We start from the raw sequence: 20038 nt of genomic DNA on the forward strand, positions 1-20038 counted from the left end.
TGCAGCATGCACCATGGCCCACGCGCAACGACCGAAGATAAGATATGATAGACCGGGCCCGGGGAAGATCGTATCGGGTGGTAAACCGTAGATAAGACCGACTAAGCTAAGTTCACCGAACTATCGACCGTTCCGTCGGAGTATGCGTCAGCCATGCCCGGACCTGGACCCGAGAACGGCCGGTGTCAGTGATAGTGGGCCATAGGGGGTTTCCCGATAACTCTCGGGCGCTTCATTGGACCTAAGAGTAATAAGAACTGTCAAAGACACCTCCGCGGAAATACTGAACTCGATGGACGGTGGCGATTATTTATATCCTGCGATGGAGCCGCCGGTGGATCGTCTACAAGATAAGGTGGTCTCCACCATGTATCTCTGGCGAGTCGATGTTGAGATGTTGGAAAAGGCAAAGATAGTGAGAGATACGGGGAGATATGAACTGTGAACCAATTAGAGTTGAGTAGTGCACGTGATGGCAGTGACCCTAAGATGCTTTCAGAGTATGGAGGATGGCAGAGTGACTATTCACTTCACCATCCATCCAAGCTGTGAGTGGATGATAAAGAATCTACAAGTAGACTCTCTATAGCCTGGCCACATTATCCATCCTTTATGATAGGACTCTCCTTGATCACTATTTCAAACATGCTTTTTCTTTTCTCCATTCTCGTATATACATGAGACATCAGAAGGGAAACCAGCGGAAAGAATCTATTAATTGGCAATGGTAATTGCAGGTGTGACGGCTCAACGGCTCAACGCCAGACAAACAGCGCCAACATATCAAACGATGCCATACAAGCAATGTGGGCAAACAAGGGCTTAAGCCGCACCACACAAATGCCTATAAAGACCGTTCATCGCCTAGATAGATTTCCTTTTCTTCTTCTTCCCCAGATTCGATATTCTCGTCGTTGGGCTACCTAGTCTATATATGAATATTCTTCGTTTTATCTGCTAGTTTCCGAGCCCGTGACAGCAGGCACTTGGGAAGTATGATATGCCTCAAATATCTACAAGCAATAAAGATGTTTTAAGCCCATACGACAATCTCATGACGCAATCATAAATGTCCTATTTAAAACCGAAGCTTGACATCTCGGACAAACGAGCAGAGAAGTTATCACGGAGCATTCATGAAATGTTTGTCGTCTCTCCCGATGGCAGATTTGTGACATGCAACTCTCTGACATTCGAGGCTTGCACAAGTGCTTTTACAGACAAGTTGTTCCCAATCAGAATGAAAATGGAATTGATAGACATAAGGGGGACGACGCCATTTGCTGCTGGCCACTGGGATATCGTGGTCTCGAGCATCGTTCAACGCATATAGACTCCTGTGCAAACTTGGACGTGTTGTTCCAAAAGGTGCCAAATTGGCATTGCGGGGATTTCTTAGTCATTGGTCTAAGTCAACATGGAAATACTACTAATAGTCATTTTCATCATTGAGATTCATTGCTAAGAAGAATAATTACATGCTGCGTGATATCACCCAATACCAAAAACAAACATAAACGCCATGAAACCATGACCACGAGCCACTACCAATCAATGACATTCGTCTGAACACCCTTCTGCCCACTACTCTCAATTTCCCCCGCCTTCTTCCCCCTCATACCCCTATACCTCTTATCCATCCTCTGGAACGGATCCGTAGACTCCTCCTTCTTCACAGCCCACTTCTTCGTACCCAGCAAAGAGTCCAGCTCTTCGACAGGAGGGAGTTTCAGATAAATCCAGCCGTCATCTCGCTCCTCGACAGGGAAAGTGGCGATGTTCATGGCTTCGTCGTTTGAGCAACGACCTGCTTGTTCACCGTTGAGGTCGAAGTTGCGTTTGTGGTATGGGCACGAAACCCAGTATTTACCTGCGTCGTCGTCGCCGATGAGGCCGTCGGAAAGGACGAATGCGCGTTTGTGGGGGCACATTTGTTGGGTGGAGTAGTATTTGCCTTTGATTTTGAAGACAGCGAGCTGTGTGTCTCCGCGTTTGACGTTGGCAGACGAGATCTGTGGGTGTTCGTCGGAGAAGTAGTCTGCCTTGATCATGGGTTGCCACGATGTGCTGGACCACTGGTGTTCCTTGAAGTCTTCGTTGGTGGGAGCATCCTTGGGCCAGTACGCGGGACGCTTTTGGCCACGCTCCTTGACGACTTCGACGGTGTCGACGGTTTCATCCGTATTGGCAAATTGCTGGAAGAACTTGCGGCGTTCTGGGTTCTTAACTGTCTCTGTCCATTCGCAGAAGTACCCGTCGACTAGGTCTTGCATCTGTTGCTCGAGTTCGGCGCCAATGCCGAGTTTGTCGTCGAGTACCACTTCGCGCAGGTAGTTAATTCCGCCGGGTAGGTTCTCGATCCATCGGGCTGTTCGTTGGAGTTTGTCTGCAGTGCGGATGTAGAAGACGAGGTAGCGGTCGATTACGGAGAAGACTTGCTCTGGTGGGATGTCTTTTGCGAGGAGCTCGGAGTGTCGGGGCTTTGCGCCTCCATTGCCTCCTACGAAGATGTTGAAGCCTTTTTCGGTGGCGATTAGACCGAAGCTGACACGTTTAGTATAAATGCTGGACTTGCGGTGGTAGTCGGACTCACTCTTTGTTTTGTGCCTCAGCACATTCTCTTACACAGCCGGATACTGCACCCTTGAGCTTGTGGGGCGCCCGAAGACTCTTGTATCGCTCTTCTAGTCGAATTGCCATGCCGACACTGTCACCGATACCGAAGCGACACCATGTAGTTCCAACGCAACTCTGTATACATGTCAGTTTGACATCTCCTAGAGAGATGGGCTGAGATAAATACCTTGACAGTCCGTAGAGACTTAGCATAAGCATGACCACTCTCCATACCAACATCAACAAGCGCTGTCCAAATGTCCAAAAGGTCCTGCTTCTTAGCACCGAACATATCGATCCGTTGAGCACCAGTAATCTTGCAATATAACCCATACTTCTGTGCCACTTGGCCAATGGTGATCAGCTTATCTGCAGTGATCTCACCACCGGGGACTCGTGGCACAACGGAGAATGTGCCGTTTCTCTGGATGTTGGCGAGGAATCGGTCGTTTGTTTCTTGCAGATCGTGGAGCTCCTTATCCATGATGTGTTGGTTGAACAAGCTCGAAAGAATGGAAGCAATGGCGGGTTTGCACATTTCGCATCCAAGAGAGTCTGGGTTCTTGCCGACTGCTTTCATGACATCGACGAAGGTTCGCAGTTGCTTGACCGCGACGATGTTGTAGAGATCAGCTCGCGAGTAGGGGATATGGATGCACACTGGGCGAGTAAGTAACAGCCACAATCATAGGCCCAGGGCACTTACGGTTGTTAGACACTTCTTGTCCCATATCAAGCATCGTCTTGTTAAAGATCGACTGGACCAAAGGCATACAACCACCGCAGCCAGTTCCTGCCTTGGTACACGACTTGACCTCGCCGATGGACTTGCATGTGCCATTCTGGATATTCTCAACGACGTCGCCTTTTGTCACGTTGTGACACGAGCAAATCTGAGTACCGTCGTCTCTGTTTCAATCACCGTTAGTACCAGGAAAAGAAGATTGGATATATGGGTACTCACAGATCATCTGCGTTCTCTTCACCACCGTTCTGAGCACCGAGAATAAACTGGCTGGGAGGTACTTCCAGCTCTTTCTGGGCCTTGACCATCTGGTTCAGTTTGAGGTAGTCCTTCGTATCTCCGATCATCATTCCTCCGAGCAAGTACTTCCCATCCATGGTGAAGAGATACTTCTTGTAGACACCACCAAACGGATCCTTGTAGGTAAGGGCCTTCACAGGCTCTTCCTCTCCATTTCTCTGCTCCGTTTCGAGAGCTGGTCGTTGGCCCGGCACGAATTTCGGTCCATCTCTGTCTGCGAAGAAATCGCCGAAACTAGCGACATCCACACCTAGCAGCTTCAATTTTGTGCTGAGATCAGGTCGCTTGAAGAGTTTTGGTTCTTTGTCGGAGTTCGTCAGGTTGAAAGCTAGAACATCGGCCATTTCGATACCGGGCGCGATGATGCCAAATGTTTGGTTATCCCAGCTGGCACATTCTCCGACGGCGTAAATACCGGGTACTGATGTTTGTAACCTAGAAGAAGTCAGCATGAGCTGAGGGAACTGCTTCATGGGTAAAGTACCTCTCGTCGATGGCAAAACCACCCCTTCCGGCGCGCTGGATGCCAGCTCCAGGCCCTAATTCATCACGCGGCTTGATACCGATCTGGAAGGATGTTAGCGATGAAATCTTCAGGAATGAAGAAGTGACGTGCAGCAAAACATATGCAAGAGCAACTAATCTCTTCACCATCCTCAAACACAATTCCCGTCACATTATTATCTTCGTCAGTCTTGATGAGTCGCACCCTCTTCTCGTGCAGAACCTCAAGCCCAAGCTCTCTAATCTTCCGCGTAACTAGCGTACCCGCATCACCATCGAGTTGTCTAGCCAAAACCCATTTGTTGCGATCGATGAGCTTGACACTCCCAAAGTTTTCTAAATCGGTCATGGCTTTGGCAGCTTCCAATCCCAGCAGGCCTCCTCCAACTGTGACACCCGTCTCGCCCTTATGATGGGATGCGAATTCGATCAGGCGCTCTAGGTCTTGGATGGTTCTGTAGACGAAGATGCCCTTGGCATCGTGGCCGGGGGTATGTGTGGGGAGAACGGCATCGGAGCCGGTCGCGAGGACGAGGGTATCGTAGGATATTACGTCGCCGGTAGAAGTTCTGACTGTCTTGTCGTCGGGGTAGATGTCGGTGACTCGGGTATTGAGGTGGTAATCGAATGATCGGTCTGGGAATGAGCCATACTAGATATCTGTCAGAAAGTTGCCATCATGTCCGATCTGTCCGCAAAGCTTACCCATTCCTTGGGATTGAGATATAAATTCTCGATCTGACGATGCTCAAAAAAGGACGAGAGGCCGACACGGTTGTATGCGACGTGAGGTTCTTCACCGATCACAAGGATGTCGAATTGGCGCCGTTCAGCGTCTTGCTTGATGACTTTCTCACTGGACACAGTTAGTTCACCATTGTCTTTCCTTCACATCATAACACCAACATGAACGAAATAGCCACCATTCCCAATCCCGCAACCACGATCTTCTGCCGTCGGGCGCCATGGCTCAGGGAGCCATTTCCTACACTTTCGGTATGAATATCCTCCACATGGGAAACATCATGGCTAACGCTGCCAGCAACACCACTGTGGCTTCTTAACCCATCGAGCAACGGCATTATGATCGCGGGGTCAAATGTGTCTGAATAATCTGCAGTACGACAGCTTCTACGCGCACACGAGACCCCCTCTACTCATATACATCAAGCCACACGACCGACGTGACGCAGCATTTTACCGGGATGCGGCGACTATCAAGCCATGATTCTATCGAATCGACAAATGCGAGTTTCTAATCAGCGATGTCGCATGCACTGTGAGAGGCGAAAAGGGGCCACCACAAGCCCTAACAAGGGAGTCCCTGTGCTCCCCGTTAGTCTCCGTTATCAGAAACATGCCCTGACACAGACCAACTGCAGCAACTCCGCGGAGATCTGTTTAGCTGCTATGTAGTTAGTGGCTTATCGGCGGATCCTGAGTCGGCGTTCCGGAAGATAAACAACGCTCCATAATTATTTTCGGGCCGGACACGATACCATAGCCACGACCGGTAACGAATAAGTTGGGAAACAAAAAGAATCACTAATATTGAGGTGTAACATGGCGATTGAATCTCATTGCTCCCCGAAAAATCCCGCATTCCAGGGAGGTGTGGCCGATCCTGCGATCATTCGTCGTTAGCTTATTTCGGCCTTGAGACATACTTTCGGTCCTTTAGCCAAGCTTTCTGCCATTACGCTAGGGCTGTGTGACTATTGCGATAACCCGTGAAGCTGGCTAACATTATCTATGCCGTCTCAAATTCCGGGCCGCGGAGATTCTGCTTTTGTAAGGAGTACAGAGTAAGCTGGTATGGCCAACTATGGCTATGGAGAACGGCGGATACTCTAGTTATCCGTATCCGTATTGGTAAGCTTGTTTACTCTGAAAATGTAGCGTCCAGTCGCCGTTTGCTCGATTTGATTTACTTTCATTCGAATAACAATCGTCATTCCCCGACTCAGTTGCCTACTCTACCTCCTTGTCACGGGACCCAGGGTATATATACAAGCCCTGACCTGACTCCTTATCCGGACTAGTCAGACTCGATCCTTTGTCCTGGACCAGTATAATGGCCACCACGGTCCAGACAGAGACTTCAGTGTCCATCTTTCCGGACCAGATCCGTCTCGAAGCATCCCCATCGCCCGAATTTCAGGATATTCCCTTGCCTCCTCCTTCGAAAAATCCGACACAGATTTTGAGCGCTGATAAGGGGACGCCGGACGAACATGTTCCTCGGGATCCGCGTCTTATCAGGTTGACGGGTGTTCATCCGTTCAATGTTGAGCCGCCGCTTACGGCTTTGTATAAGGAGGGTGTGTTGCCATTGGCCCTGGGTGCTGCTTTTGAAGCTAACTAAGAGAAGGCTTCTTAACATCGCCGGAGCTCTTCTATGTCAGAAACCATGGCCCAGTACCTTATGTCCGCGACGAAGACATTCCCAACTGGGAGATCTCGATTGAAGGGTCAGTACACAATCCATATCATACTCCACACCATAAATTCAATACTAACCGACTCAGTCTCGTCGAGAACCCCCTGACCCTAACGTTCCGAGAAATCCTGCAACAATTCGACCAAATCACATCCCCCATCACCCTCGTCTGCGCCGGAAACCGACGGAAAGAACAAAACATAGTACGGAAGTCAAAAGGTTTCTCATGGGGTCCTGCCGGTCTCTCGACGGCGCTGTTCACAGGCCCGATGATGGCGGATGTGTTGAAGGCTGCGAAGCCACTTCGGAGGGCTAAGTATCTGTGCATGGAGGGTGCGGATAAACTGGTAAGTTTAGATTGTTGTCTTTGGGTATGGTAGATGCTAATTTATGAAGCCCAATGGCCACTATGGAACATCCATTAAATTGAACTGGGCCATGGATTCTAACAGAGGAATCATGCTTGCGCACAAGATGAACGGAGAGGATCTCCGGCCGGATCACGGCCGTCCCTTGAGGGCCGTGGTACCAGGTCAAATCGGAGGCCGAAGTGTCAAGTGGTTGAAGAGGTTGATCCTCACCGACGCCCCTAGTGACAACTGGTACCATATTCATGATAACAGAGTGTTGCCGTATGTCCACTCCATTTTGAATTGGAGTATACGGACTAACACAGGACAGGACATCGGTTTCCCCCGACGAAGCATCGAGTAACCCAAAGTGGTGGACAGACGACCGATACGCTATTTACGACCTCAACGTCAACTCTGCCGCCGTATATCCCCAGCACAATGAAGAACTAGAACTCTCATCAGCCGGCCCCAAATACACAGCCAAAGGCTACGCATACGCAGGTGGCGGACGACGAATCACCAGAGTCGAAATCTCCCTCGACAAAGGCAAATGTACGTCCCCCCCATAAACCCGTTCACCCATCCGATACTAACAAACCCAGCCTGGCGCCTAGCAAACATCGAATACGCCGAAGACAAATACCGCGACTTCGAAGGCAACCTCTTCGGCGGCAAAGTCGACATGCACTGGCGCGAAACATGTTTCTGCTGGTGTTTCTGGTCCCTGGACATTGCCGTCCCCGAGCTCGAAAATAGCTCTGCCATCCTTGTTCGCGCGATGGACGAATCCCTGGCTATTCAACCACGCGATATGTACTGGTCGGTTCTGGGGATGATGAATAACCCGTGGTTCCGGGTTTCTATTATGAGGGAAGATGGTGTTTTGAAGTTTGAGCATCCGTCGCATCCGGTTTTGCCTGGGGGGTGGATGGAACGGGTTAAGAAGGCTGGTGGTGATTTGTCGAATGGTAATTGGGGTGAGAGGCAGGAAGGCGAGGAGCCGGTGGTGCCGGAGCCGGTGCAGGAGATAAATATGAAGAAGGATGGATTGAATAATGAGATCAGTCTGCAGGAGTTGCAGAGCCAGAGTGCTAAAGGCGTGCCTTGGTTCGTTGCCAATGGGGAGGTGTATGATGGCACGGGATTCTTGGAGGGCCATCCCGGTGGTGCTCAGAGTATCATATCATCTGCTGGTTTGGATGTTTCTGATGATTTCAACGAAATTCGTGAGTAACCTGGTACCCTAGACCGAAGTATGGTCTGCTAACACACAACAGACAGCGAAACAGCAAAGAAAATGATGCCCGACTACCACGTCGGCACACTAAACCCAGCAGACCTAGCCGCCCTAAAAAACACCACCCCCCAAGAGGAATCAACCGAACCTCGCCCAACATTCCTCCAACCACGCTCATGGACAAAAGCCACCCTCTCGGCAATCAAAAAGGTCTCCTGGGACACCCGCATCTTCACCCTGAAACTCGAGCACGAGAACCAAAAACTAGGCCTCCCCATCGGCCAGCACTTCATGATCAAAGTCACCGACCCATCAACCTGCGAATCAATCATCCGATCATACACTCCCATCTCCGAAACCGAAAAAGAAGGATCCGTCGACCTACTTGTCAAGATCTACTTCGCAACACCCACAATACCCGGCGGAAAAATGACACTGGCCCTAGAAGCCCTCCCTTTGCAATCAATCATCGAATGTAAAGGCCCAACAGGCCGCTTCGAGTACCTCGGAAATGGACAAGTCCTCATAAGCGGGAAACAGCGCCATATCCGCTCGTTCAAGATGATCTGTGGAGGAACAGGCATCACGCCTATCTTCCAGGTCCTCCGCGCTGTCATGCAGGATACATCCGATCCGACGAGTTGCGTCGTGCTCGATGGGAACAGACAGGAGGAGGATATCCTTTGTCGAGACGAGCTTGATGCGTTTGAGGTAGTGGATGGGGAGAAGTGCCAGATTGTTCATACGCTGAGCAAGGCGTCGGATGGTTGGAGTGGGAGGCGAGGGCGGATTTCGGAAGAGCTTCTCAGGGAGTATGCGCCTGCTGATAGTGAGAGTATGGTGCTTATTTGTGGGCCGGGGGCTATGGAGAAGTCTGCGAAGGAGATTCTTTTGGGGTTGGGATGGGATGAGTCAAGTTTGCACTTCTTCTGATCGACTTCGACTATTTAATCTTGGTTTATGAGTAACGATGGGATAAGGATTGGCGTTTGCAGGAAATATTTTGGACAATTGTACTGGGTATCAGTTTGAAATAATGTAAATTCATGATTTTACTATCTCATCACAGTCGTCAATAGTAACCATTAATATCCAACCGGGAAAGAAGATGATCAAAAACACCCGTAGGCCCTGAACGCGTAGCAAACGTTGCATCAGCCTTCCCAACTGACTTCGCCGACCCCGTACTCCCATCTAGTCCGCGCAAATAATTCACAAAAGCAGAAGCCTGCTTCCTGAAAGTCATGTACAGATGAGAAACAGTAGCTTCGCTTTCCTGTCGCACACCCTTCATGCCATCCATTCTTGAGATAGGCGCGAAGACAAGGATTGTCCCGAAGATGCTCTCGAGTAACTTGGCAGCTTGCGCATGTCGTTTGCTAAGGAATAATGCGAAGAGGATCTCGTCGAGGATGTCTTCGTGGTAATCGCGGAGTCTAGGGACTGAGTGTGCGGCTTCAATGGTGCTGTCAATATCACCGCGATCGAGACAGTATTCGATTCGGGAGAGGGTATCCTGGAAACGTTTCCAGGTGGATCCGACGCCGACGTGGAAGCAGTAGTCACTGACGGCGAGAACGAAGTGTTGCGCGTGGATGCGGAATTTCTGGAATACATTGTGCGTATCTCCCGAGAGGGAGTTTCTTGCGGTTGAGTCGCGGACGATGGATTTGACGACGGAGACCATGCGTAGTAGGCGGAGGAGATGCTTGAAGAGGCGGTCGTATTTGTCGAGGGATTGTTGGGTGATGATTATCTCCAGAACACTTGGTGGTTTGTATTGGAGACGGATAAAATCCAACGCTTGAATGGCGTTCGGGTCCTTGCATTTGGCTATTTCTTCAGTGGTCAGCTCTCGAATGGCGAAGCTCAAGCCACCAGGGAGTTCCTTTTCTCTATGATGCTGGGCATCGTCCATGTCATTCGAGCCACCCGCCGCGTTGTAGCTTTCACTGAGTAGTCCAATAAGCACCAAGCGCAGCTCTGAGCTTGCCGGAGGCCATGTATCACGGCTTCCTAGACGAAGACCGGTGTGCACGCCACTGCGTACGATGCCCGATTTTCGCTCACCACTTTCCATCTCCGGGTCGAAGAGAGCATGGGAGAGGCGAGACACGAAAAACCCATCACCGAGGAGTTGGTACCTCCATTGAAGCGTAAGGTGGTTTCTAATTTTGTGTTCTTTGAACAGCACATGAAGACATGAGAAGTCAATTAGTAGCGCCTGCGATGAAAGGAGTGGTGCAAATGAAAGATAGAGCGAGGAGGCCATCTCCGGTCCAAACTTGCTATCATGGCTTTCGAATTGTCCGACGTCAAAGCTCAGGAGACTAATTTTATCTTTCTGCAGGGAGTCAGGGTCGGTCAATAATCCGGTTGTGCGTTGCTCATCCATGTCATATAGATCGTATATGCCCTCAAGACTGCCGGGATCGTCGTTTCTGGTGGTTTCAGAGGTGCTACCTCTGTTAACGTCTGGATCAACACGCTCGCCGCGGTTGTACTTGAGTATTTCTGCGCGGAGTAGCGATTCATACTCGTGGGCCTTCGACTGTATCCTCTCGATGTCGGTCCAAGAATCCGCACAGCGAAGCCTCGGTGGCTCAGCATTGTGGACCATATCATTCGCAAGAGGATGTTGTGGATGAGATTGCTTGAGGAGTCGCAAGCTTCTGCCACTTTCGAAGATCAATAGTGCCTGATCGTCGGGAATAAAAGAAGGCATTTGATCAGACCGGTATTTGTAGTGTTGACTCGCAGGGCCTGTCTTGACTCGTCCGTTCTCTTCCTGCCGTTCCAGCACCGCAAAGCCTTTGCCTCCCACTAGCAATTCATTCAATACAGGTGTTTCCGGACGAAGTCCGACCCAGGCCTCCAGATGCCCGAGCCAAGGTTCAGTAACACGAACGACCACTTCGCGCATCAGATTCTCTATCCAACCGAATCTATGAGATAGATATGCAGCCTCCTGCATAATAATGGACATAACCAGAGCATCCGATGAAACCTTTTCAGCTGCATCGACCATGCCCGCCAGAGCGTTAACCAATTCGCCGCCTCGCGAGAACAGGGACTTGATCTGGAGTATTGATACCGCGTGTCTCGACTGACTTGCCAATTGTATTTCAAGGGTGTAAATAATCACAGCTGTCGTGCTAGCGAAAGTCGACAAAGTGGACAGCCTCGCCTTCTTGATCGAGGTGCTGCGAACAAAGGCCCGTATTCGTTGCATGTCCGTTCCACATTGGAGCAGTTCGCCTGTGATCTGGTTGAGTATCGAAAGACTTACGCCAGAGACGCGCACATCGTCCAACGCTTTCTCAAATTTCCTTGCCTCCACGTTGTAGCGAAAGAACGCGGAACCCCACCCCAGTCCAAGACGGATAAGAGCCTGGAAGAAAACATCGCTTCGAACCAGTCGTCCCGCAATGTTGACCCTCTTCTTCGCCGAATGGTGTTCCAATGCCGCATCAAAACCCCTCGCCCCAGATTCGCTAAAGTATGCGGAAACCGGTTCACGGTGCGATCGGTTGTGATAAGTCTCCCATGATTGTAGCGGCGGCTTGTAACTCAAATCCCCATTCAGACGGTCGAGTAACCCAATATCGTCTTTCAGTTTGTAGGTATCATCGTGAGGATCGGTAGCATGCTCGTCGAATTGGGTCTCGCTCGATGAATCGGTGATAGGCTCGAGTAACTGTTCAGGTTCGCCGACGAGTTCGTTTCCCAAGATATCCAGCTGATGTAACTTGTCACCCTCGCTATCAAACAAACCGACCGAGCTCTTGAAGAATCCATCTGTCAGATCTTCCAATGTCGTCAGTTTCCTGAGTTCAGTTCGACCGTTGACTACTCACCAGGTAACTCCTCGTTCCACGGTAAAGCCTCCAATGGCTGCAGCGATTGCAAAGTAAACGTGGAGAGCCGCCATAAATTCTCACTAGAAAAGGGATCTATCCCATAGTCACCCTCCATCATGCCAGGGAGTAGCCATTTATCTCAATGGTCTAAAGTCTTTATCGCAACGTTCGCGTTGACAACGCGCGACACGCCGCACTAGTCCCGGATAGGTTTAGGACATCTTCAATCCCGTGCACGGGCCACCGCTTGTTCGGGAAACCGACGCCGCCGTGCGGTCAAACTGTTGCTGTAAACACTACACTTCTTCACTCCACGACATCGTCAATATGCCTCCGAAGAAGAAGCCTAAGCTTGCGGAAGCTTCGGAGACAGAGAATGGACAGGCATCTGCTACGCCAGCTTCGGGCGAGAGCGCGAAGCCAGAGACGGATTACGATATTGTCGCGGACCCTTGGACGGACGAGCAAGAGACGGCTTTACTGAAGGCCATTATCAAGTGGAAACCAGTTGGTACGGCTTACTACTACTAAGGAGATACTGCGCCGGCCATAGAAGCTAATATTTTCTCTCTCAAGGCATGCACAAACACTTCCGTATGATCGCAATCTCCGAATTCCTCAAAACCCAAGGCTATGCGCCCGCGAACGCACTCCACACGCGAATCCCCGGCATATGGAGAAAGCTCAACACACTTTACAATCTTCCAGCGCTGGATGAGCGGGTAAGCGTGTCCGCCTCTTGTCCAATTGCTTGCGCGTTGCTGACGGTGGAGTTTGACTATGACAGGAGGATTCATTAATATCAGATGTCGCGGATGACGGCGATCCCTCGAGCGAACGATATTGTCCCTTCCAACTCCCCGATGACGAATACGGTTATATGATGTTTGAGAGGAGATTGGCGACAGAGGAGTCTGTGTCGCCTACGAGCGGCCGTGCAGAGTCGAGACGAGGGAGCACCGCGGCTGATACGGATGGTATCTATTCCCCTTTCTACAAGTTGTTTATGTCATTCTTTACTAATTGGCTTCGCCTACAGAAGCACGCTCCTCCCCCGCACCCTCCCGTGGACGAAAGAGCACCCGCGGCCGTCCCCCAGGAACACGCGGGACACGCGCAAAGCGGTTCCAAGCTGAGGAATCCCGAAAAAGCGCAGCTATTGTCGACGATGAAGATGGCTCCGAAGAAGAAGAAGAAGCTGATGAGGACGCGTCGGACGCCGCGAAAGATGACAGTGATATCGAAGATGATGAAGAGGAAGCGGGTGATTCTCCGAATCCGAGGAGTACAAGGGCTCAGACGTCACGGTCGAGGAGAAGCACAGGGACAGGGACGAGAAGGACGGGGCGGCGACGTTGAGATTCCTTGTTTAAGTTGCAATAATGATCGAGATACCTTAAAAAGGTGTTAGACGGCGTTTTCTCGGGGTTTGTACGGATTCATTTTCAATTGGCAGTGGGGCACCTGTCATTTCTCAATATATTCTGAAGTACACAGTAAGGTTTAATTGTCATGTCTATTTTTCACTGGTACGTTAAAAAAGTATAATGACAAGCATCTCAAGTGCTACATGTAGATACTATACCTAGGTCGTTCGCGGGTTATAGAGAGTAACAAGGGGGAATAGTACAATCAAAGTGACAGAAACCGCTTAGAGACGCTTCATGATAGCCTCAGCGTACTCAGCAGTCTTGGCCTTACCGCCAAGGTCTCCAGTGAGGGCCTGTATAGCGTTAGTATCAATTTGTGGGAGTATCAATTGCATCGGATAGAACTCACCTTGCCCTCAGAAAGAGTGTCGAAAGTGGCCTTCTGGATACGGGCAGCGTGGTCGGTCAGACCCATGTGCTGAAGCATCATGATACTGCTCAGAAGCAGAGCAGTGGGGTTGGCAAGACCCTTGCCAGCAATGTCGGGGGCGGAACCGTGGACGGCCTCGAAGATCGAGCACTCGTCGCCAATGTTACCGGAGGGGGTGAGACCGAGACCACCGATGAGACCGGCGCACATGTCGGACAGAATGTCACCGTACAGGTTGGGCATGACAAGGACCTTGTCGTTGTAGGGGGTAGGGTCGGTAACGATCTTCAAGCACGAGTTGTCCAGCAGCTCAGCGTCGAACTCAACGTCGGGGAACTCCTTGGCGATGTCGCGGGCGAGGTTGAGGAAGAGACCGTCAGACATCTTCATGATGGTGGCCTTGTGCACCACGCGGACCTTCTTCTTGTTGATGGAGCGGGCGTACTGGAAGGCGAAACGGAGCACACGCTCGGAAGCCTCCTTGGTGATAAGCTTGATGCTCTGGACGACACCGTCGACGACAACGTGCTCGATACCAGAGTATTCACCCTCAGTGTTCTCACGGATCAGGACAGTGTCGACGTTGTCGTAGGGGGTCTTGTAGCCAGCAACCGAGCGGCAAGGACGGACGTTGGCGAAGAGGTTGAAGGTACGACGGAGAGTAAGGTTGAGAGAGACGTGACCCTTTCCAACGGGAGTCTAAAAGCGTTTCGTATGAGTATATGCGAATCCATTGTCGAGTCGAGAAATAACCTACAGCGAGAGGACCCTTAAGCGCGACGTAGTTGCGCCTAACACTCTCGATAGCATCATCGGGAATTGCGGTCTTGCCGTCCTTGAGGATGGGAGTGACGTCGACGGGCTCCCACTTGACGGGGGCCTATTATCCAACTTAGCCATCATTCTTCTCCCATTTGTTGTTATCAGATAGCTCGAAGGCTCGGGGCGGGGTTTACATTTGCGGCGGAGAAGATGTCCTTGACGGACTGAGCGATTTCAGGACCGATACCGTCACCCTCGATCATGGTCACGGTGTATTTTCCCTATCGAAACAATTCTGTCAGACTTTCCATTCTCACTCGTATTCTATCCGTATCGTTGCGACTCGATTCGAGGCACCAATGCCTTGTCGACCGTAGTGGAAACATCCTCCGATATAAGGCGAAACGGGGTGGGAGAAAAAGAAAATATTTTAACGGCGGCACATACATCAGCACCCTTCTGACCCTTGAACTTGGCAACCCGCTCATCGGCAGCAGAGGCGTAGCGACGGAACTAAGGCCATAGTTAGCTTGTATAGTCCACCAGACCAGGAGGGCTAAATACCTGCGAAACCGGCGACGCAAAGCTGGGGGACACCCGTGTTGTCCGCAAGCACTGACGCGCGGGGGCAATGAAGGTTCTAGCAGAGATCATGGTGGCAGAACCCGGGGATCGCTACCGGAGGATAAATCTATTAAAGAAGAAAGTGAGAGTGGAGGGTTGAAAGGGGAGAGGGGAAGAGGAGGAAGAAGGGAAGTTGTGCGCGGGAGAGAAAAGCCTCAGTCAGTCCATCGTCAACGTCTCGGCAGCGCCGCCCGATCCGACCGGGCAGAATACCGCTTTGGGCCGAGTCGGTTGATCTGATAACATACGCCTACTACGGGGTACAATTGCATACTTTTTTGTATACTGGGGTACATATACACAAACGGACTCAACACTGCTTGTTCACATCCTTGCAGCTGCAGATGTCTGCATGAGATCTGTCTAGCTTGATCGTGCGTGCGCCGTCCTATCGGTCTACCTGTCCCCTCCCTTAACTCGCCTACCACCCCTCGAGACCATGAACGATACCGATATCGCAAACCATTACGGTCTACCGTCAGAATTTCCAGAGACATGGCCGGCAGAACTCGACGAGAGCGATGAATCCGACACGGAGAGTCTACGCGGTGACGGGGCGCGGTCGCACAAGTCCCGATACTTTGCTTTGGAGCGCAGTGGGAGCCAACGGAAGAATCTGGGGTCACAAAGAGGGGGTAATGGGAAGGACAGTCTGGCTCAGAAGGATGAACCTGATCCTCTAGGCTCTGGGGATAGCGTTCTGAAGGTTCTCAAGAAGAGGGGGCTGCCCTTGGATGAAGAGACCCGGTTACGAAACAGGTTCCTCCTCTCGTCAACGTCGTTCTCGCCAGCGCTTTTCCTCTCCCAGGCTCATTCGAATGACTCAATCCAATCGCTCCTCGATGGATTAGGCTACCTGTCGCGATCCATTGACCAAAAGTCCGCCTCGCTGAAGGTGCTGGTTGAGGCCAACTTCGAGCGTTTCGTCCGCGCCAAGGCGACCATTGATAGCGTCTACACAGAAATGAGAAATCAGGGCGCACCACCACAGGATGACGTTCCTTTGGCCCAGATTCGTCGCCGGTCGGCACATTTTAGGAGCAGCTCGTTAATGATGCGCGGCGATTCCCCCGCGCCAACGATGTTGGAGAGTAGTAAAAATGCTTTGACCAAGGAGAGTGAATACGGTATGAAAGGAATCCGTGCTCCCCTGGTGGAAGCTTCTGTGAAGGCGGAGGAAGTATGGGGCCCAGCCCTTGGGGGTCGTGAGAGAGAACAGGTACTGAAATCTGTGGTCGACACAATGGAGAGGCATCGGGATGTCTACGAAATTGGCGGACAGCTTTCCAAGGCGATCAAGCAAAGGGATTACGAATCAGTTTTTGAGCTATACACGAATGCGAGGACACTAGCCAACAATGCTAGGAATATTGCAGGCATGGCTAGCAGCGATGGCCGGTCGTTGACCGACGAGGAAACGCATACGATTTTGGCCATGGGTCGAATGTGGATGGATGTGGATCAGCAAATCCAAGCATTTACGCGTGATCTCTGGAGGCGTCTGGGTGATGCACCCACAACATCCACGACGGCCACAGCATCTGGCCCAGTCGAGGAACACATGGAATTGATCGGGGCCTTGCTGGAACTGGGCGTTGAGGACAATCCAATCTGGATATGGCTCGTCAACCGCTATGACTTCCTCAAGACCAAGATTACATCGTTCTGTGAACGTTGCAAGGTCGAACTCGAGATCCTCCGGCGCAGACTGGCCAGTGGTGAGATCCCGTCCCCACAACAAGTGGCATCGTACCTTCGACTAGCCCCTCGCGAGGGCTCACTCGATGCGCAAGCAATGCTAGATACGGATCAAGTTACTGAGCTCTGGGAGTGCATCCATACTTACCTGAACAGATTATTGTCTCCCCATGGAGGAGTTTTGGGTGAAGTGCTGGATTTCTGGGAAGCCGCACAATCGTTTATTGATGGCAGCAAGCAAAGGATGCTTCCGGTTGGATTCGAAGGGGAGAGTCGTAAACATCATCGGCTTTCTTCGGAGGAGGCGTTGACTCTGGAGAATGGTGTGGTTGAGTTGATCAATCTGATCCGCGAGAGCGTGTTGGCGCTGTTTGCTTCCCCCCCAACGGATGATCTCTCGATTCTCGCAACTCCAATATCACCACCCAGCCCAAGCACCCCGAGCTTTGGGGTCACACCCACCGAATCTCGTTTCAAACTCGACCCCAAAAATATGCCTTTCCCGATTCCCAAACGGGGGGAGCATTGGGAAGACTTCGCCTTCTGGCCGCCTTTCTCAAACTCACTCAGTGGCATACACTATCTCGACAAGTTCCTGGCCATAATCGGTATGGCAGCTGGCGAGATGGCTGCATTGGGCCCCGTGGCCCACAGCGGTAACACCCCCGATCTTCTCAAGTCGCTTGTGAGTACTGCTCGTGAGCGATCGGTCCGCGTCGTATGTGCCGCCTGGGGTAAGGATGCGGAGACCTGCAAGATGCTGGAGGATTGGACACGAGATCCCGAGAAGCGAGACTTGACCAAGATGCCGGGGCTGTTCGTTGCATATGAAAGTGCGATCCTTGGCGGGATGCAGAAGATCTTGTACATTCCAGAGGCCATGGCCAAGCCTCTTCAGGTGGAAGTTGTCACGCAACCTCCGGCCAAACTTCTCCAGATGGTGCGCATGCAGTTTGTGTCGAGCGTGTACAAGGCGCTCAGCGGGCTGGTGGAAAATGCGGAGCATCCTGCGGCGCCAGAAGAGGACAACGAGTGGGTTCTCGTTGGACATGCGACATCGGTCAACGGACCAGATGTTGCATCGTCTGTGCTTGCGGCAGATGCTGTGGATGCTGGGAACAGGGTAAGTTACCATTCCTTTTTCATTGTTGCGCGAATCGTGGCTGACCATTACAGAACGTGCGCATACTACTCACGCTCTCCAATATCAAGGAACTCCAGGCCGTTCTAGTACCACAGCTCATCTCGAACTTCGAAACATCCTTCTCCGTCAAATTAACCGACGAAGCCAAGACCATTCGAGATGCACTCCACCAGATTGATGACCGCCTCTTCCAATCTTACACCAACCCAACCGTCGAGACACTGAAATCCACGATCTTCAACGGCATTACTGCCCCAGACTGGGAACCATCCACCAACCGGCCCGATCAAGTCCGGCCCTACGTATACAACACAATGCTAGCCTTGGTCCTTGTCCACACCGAAATCTCAACCACCATCCCGTCCACCTCCCTCTCAGCCTCGAGTCGGTCATCCTCTGGCGTCCCATCTCCACTGATGAAAACCATTCTTACCTACCTCCTATCCAAGTTATCTTCGTTGCTGCTATCCTCATTTGGTGCACGATCGGAGTACACGCTTGCGGCGCTGATGCAAGCCACTCTGGACACGGAGTTCATTGCGCAAACCCTCTCACAGTATTCCACGGACGAGTCGTCTACGGTGCAAAGCCAGATCTATGTGGAATTGGACCAGCGGACTACGCATGAAGCGCGCGCCAAGCTTCAGGCGGAGCTTGGGGAGATGAGGGGAGTTTTGAGGAATCTACGTGATAGGACAAAGGGAGAGTTTGCCTGCTTCCGGAAGCCCAGGACTGGGACAGGGCTGAAGTCACCTCAGTAATTAGTCACTTAATTTTGAATAGCATTTGCATTTATTCACAAACTGTATCCATATAAATCAAAACCAGATCATATTAACGCTGGGTATCACTTTTAATCCGACACTTTTCAATGCACACTGCCACAAGACCATCTAGGTCTAACCAACCATCCGTTGAACACGACTAAGCAGCACCGTACTCTCCCTCCCCAACCTTTTCTTCCCATTCTGATCCGGCCGTTTAGCCTTCGCCATGGCATCGCGATCCTTCTGCCTAAACTCTCTTTGTTCCCTTCTTCTCTCAGCCTCCTCTTGGCGCTTCCGCGCAATCTCCAACTCCTTGTCAAAAGCAGTACGCTTTCCCTTCTTGTTTCTGCCACCCTCGCGACGGTTCTGCGCACGCTCCGGCCTAGGTTTCCGTTCAGGTGCGGGTTCGGGTTGTGGTTCATTCAGCATAGCCACTCGGTCTGGGTGAAGCTCCATGCCAGCGCCTTCAGCCTCTTGGGGCTCGTTGGGATCGGCATGTTCGTTTTGTCGCCGCTCATTTTCTTCGCGTTGGCGCTGTTCTTCGAGTTCGTAGACGGAGGGTTTGGTTGGCGCTTCTTCTTGGGATTTTACTTTGGCGTAGGCTTTTTTAACTTTGGCTTTTTGGATTAGGTCGGCTTTGATTTTTTGGGCTGCCAAGCTGTCAGCATCCAAGCTCATTCATCTCTGTAATCTTTCTTCTTTGGGATGTCTACCTTTCCGGCGATATGTGCCATCGGGGAGGTTATCAGGCGCGACAGAAAAACCCTTCTTGTTCTTCTTGACTGGGGGTTCGGTTGTCGCAGAGCCCCCTGGACGATCTTCTGTATCGCGCGAACGCTTGGCCGACATTATGAATATGAATTGCAATAATTGTGCTTATCGAGTGTTTGTCAAGAAAGTCCTAACGGTTTTTGATCTCGATTTTTTGCAAGGCGGTGAGTCGGGGGTCCAACGGCGCGATAAGCGGAGGGGAAAGAAGTATGCGCCTACTATCAGTCAGGATTGATATAGTTAATTATGCTTCTTTGCTTCATATTCGAGTGGTTAAGAGCGATATACCGCCCGAATAGTCGTTTGATTTGCATTCCTGAGTGACGCTGAGCTATATAGTAGCCAATAGTGCGCAGGCCTTAATTATCAGGCGATGATTCATCATCCCATTCCGTTTCTGCCGTTCCGAGTCAGTCT

At 51.2% G+C, this 20038-nt stretch overlaps 7 protein-coding genes across 7 annotated transcripts; 3 read left to right on the top strand and 4 right to left on the bottom strand.

Moving 5' to 3' along the window:
- Positions 1-1527: 1527 nt before the first annotated feature.
- On the bottom strand, positions 1528-5331 carry niiA (nitrite reductase niiA). The gene is made up of 9 exons (XM_022547413.1): positions 5072-5331; positions 4871-5021; positions 4278-4817; positions 4146-4228; positions 3581-4096; positions 3323-3525; positions 2804-3276; positions 2594-2751; positions 1528-2544 (listed from the first exon to the last, which is right to left on the bottom strand). Exons 1-9 carry the CDS (start codon positions 5245-5247, stop codon positions 1545-1547), a joined length of 3300 nt encoding a protein of 1099 aa, XP_022397641.1. The 5' UTR covers positions 5248-5331; the 3' UTR covers positions 1528-1544.
- Positions 5332-5980: 649 nt separating this feature from the next.
- niaD (nitrate reductase NiaD) lies at positions 5981-9215 on the top strand. Its single transcript, XM_022547414.1, has 7 exons — positions 5981-6486; positions 6537-6636; positions 6694-6952; positions 7002-7237; positions 7287-7510; positions 7561-8184; positions 8236-9215. The coding sequence occupies exons 1-7, from the start codon at positions 6240-6242 to the stop codon at positions 9126-9128; spliced, it is 2583 nt and encodes an 860-aa protein (XP_022397642.1). The 5' UTR covers positions 5981-6239; the 3' UTR covers positions 9129-9215.
- Positions 9216-9267: 52 nt separating this feature from the next.
- Positions 9268-12173, bottom strand: ASPGLDRAFT_133805 (tubulin gamma complex associated family protein; the record flags this gene model as incomplete). Its single annotated transcript, XM_022541242.1, has 2 exons — positions 9268-12002; positions 12053-12173. 2 exons carry the CDS (start codon positions 12171-12173, stop codon positions 9268-9270), a joined length of 2856 nt encoding a protein of 951 aa, XP_022397643.1.
- Positions 12174-12344: 171 nt separating this feature from the next.
- ASPGLDRAFT_806630 (uncharacterized protein) lies at positions 12345-13519 on the top strand. Its single transcript, XM_022550080.1, has 5 exons — positions 12345-12566; positions 12632-12777; positions 12843-13032; positions 13095-13133; positions 13193-13519. The coding sequence occupies exons 1-5, from the start codon at positions 12383-12385 to the stop codon at positions 13225-13227; spliced, it is 594 nt and encodes a 197-aa protein (XP_022397644.1). The 5' UTR covers positions 12345-12382; the 3' UTR covers positions 13228-13519.
- Positions 13520-13706: 187 nt separating this feature from the next.
- On the bottom strand, positions 13707-15362 carry ASPGLDRAFT_84760 (isocitrate dehydrogenase (NAD(+)) IDH2; the record flags this gene model as incomplete). The annotated part of the gene is made up of 6 exons (XM_022550293.1): positions 15182-15362; positions 15065-15130; positions 14812-14898; positions 14613-14735; positions 13835-14554; positions 13707-13778 (listed from the first exon to the last, which is right to left on the bottom strand). Exons 1-6 carry the CDS (start codon positions 15269-15271, stop codon positions 13707-13709), a joined length of 1158 nt encoding a protein of 385 aa, XP_022397645.1. The 5' UTR covers positions 15272-15362.
- A 318-nt stretch (positions 15363-15680) lies between these two features.
- Positions 15681-18844, top strand: ASPGLDRAFT_133435 (exocyst subunit SEC5; the record flags this gene model as incomplete). The annotated part of the gene is made up of 2 exons (XM_022541210.1): positions 15681-18062; positions 18116-18844. The coding sequence occupies 2 exons, from the start codon at positions 15681-15683 to the stop codon at positions 18842-18844; spliced, it is 3111 nt and encodes a 1036-aa protein (XP_022397646.1).
- Positions 18834-19903, bottom strand: ASPGLDRAFT_50928 (uncharacterized protein). The gene is made up of 2 exons (XM_022547416.1): positions 19564-19903; positions 18834-19500 (listed from the first exon to the last, which is right to left on the bottom strand). Exons 1-2 carry the CDS (start codon positions 19697-19699, stop codon positions 18983-18985), a joined length of 654 nt encoding a protein of 217 aa, XP_022397647.1. The 5' UTR covers positions 19700-19903; the 3' UTR covers positions 18834-18982.
- Between the last annotated feature and the right edge of the window lie 135 nt (positions 19904-20038).

This window comes from Aspergillus glaucus, assembly GCF_001890805.1.
Source record: "Aspergillus glaucus CBS 516.65 unplaced genomic scaffold ASPGLscaffold_21, whole genome shotgun sequence".
In the NCBI taxonomy this organism is placed as follows: domain Eukaryota; kingdom Fungi; phylum Ascomycota; class Eurotiomycetes; order Eurotiales; family Aspergillaceae; genus Aspergillus; species Aspergillus glaucus.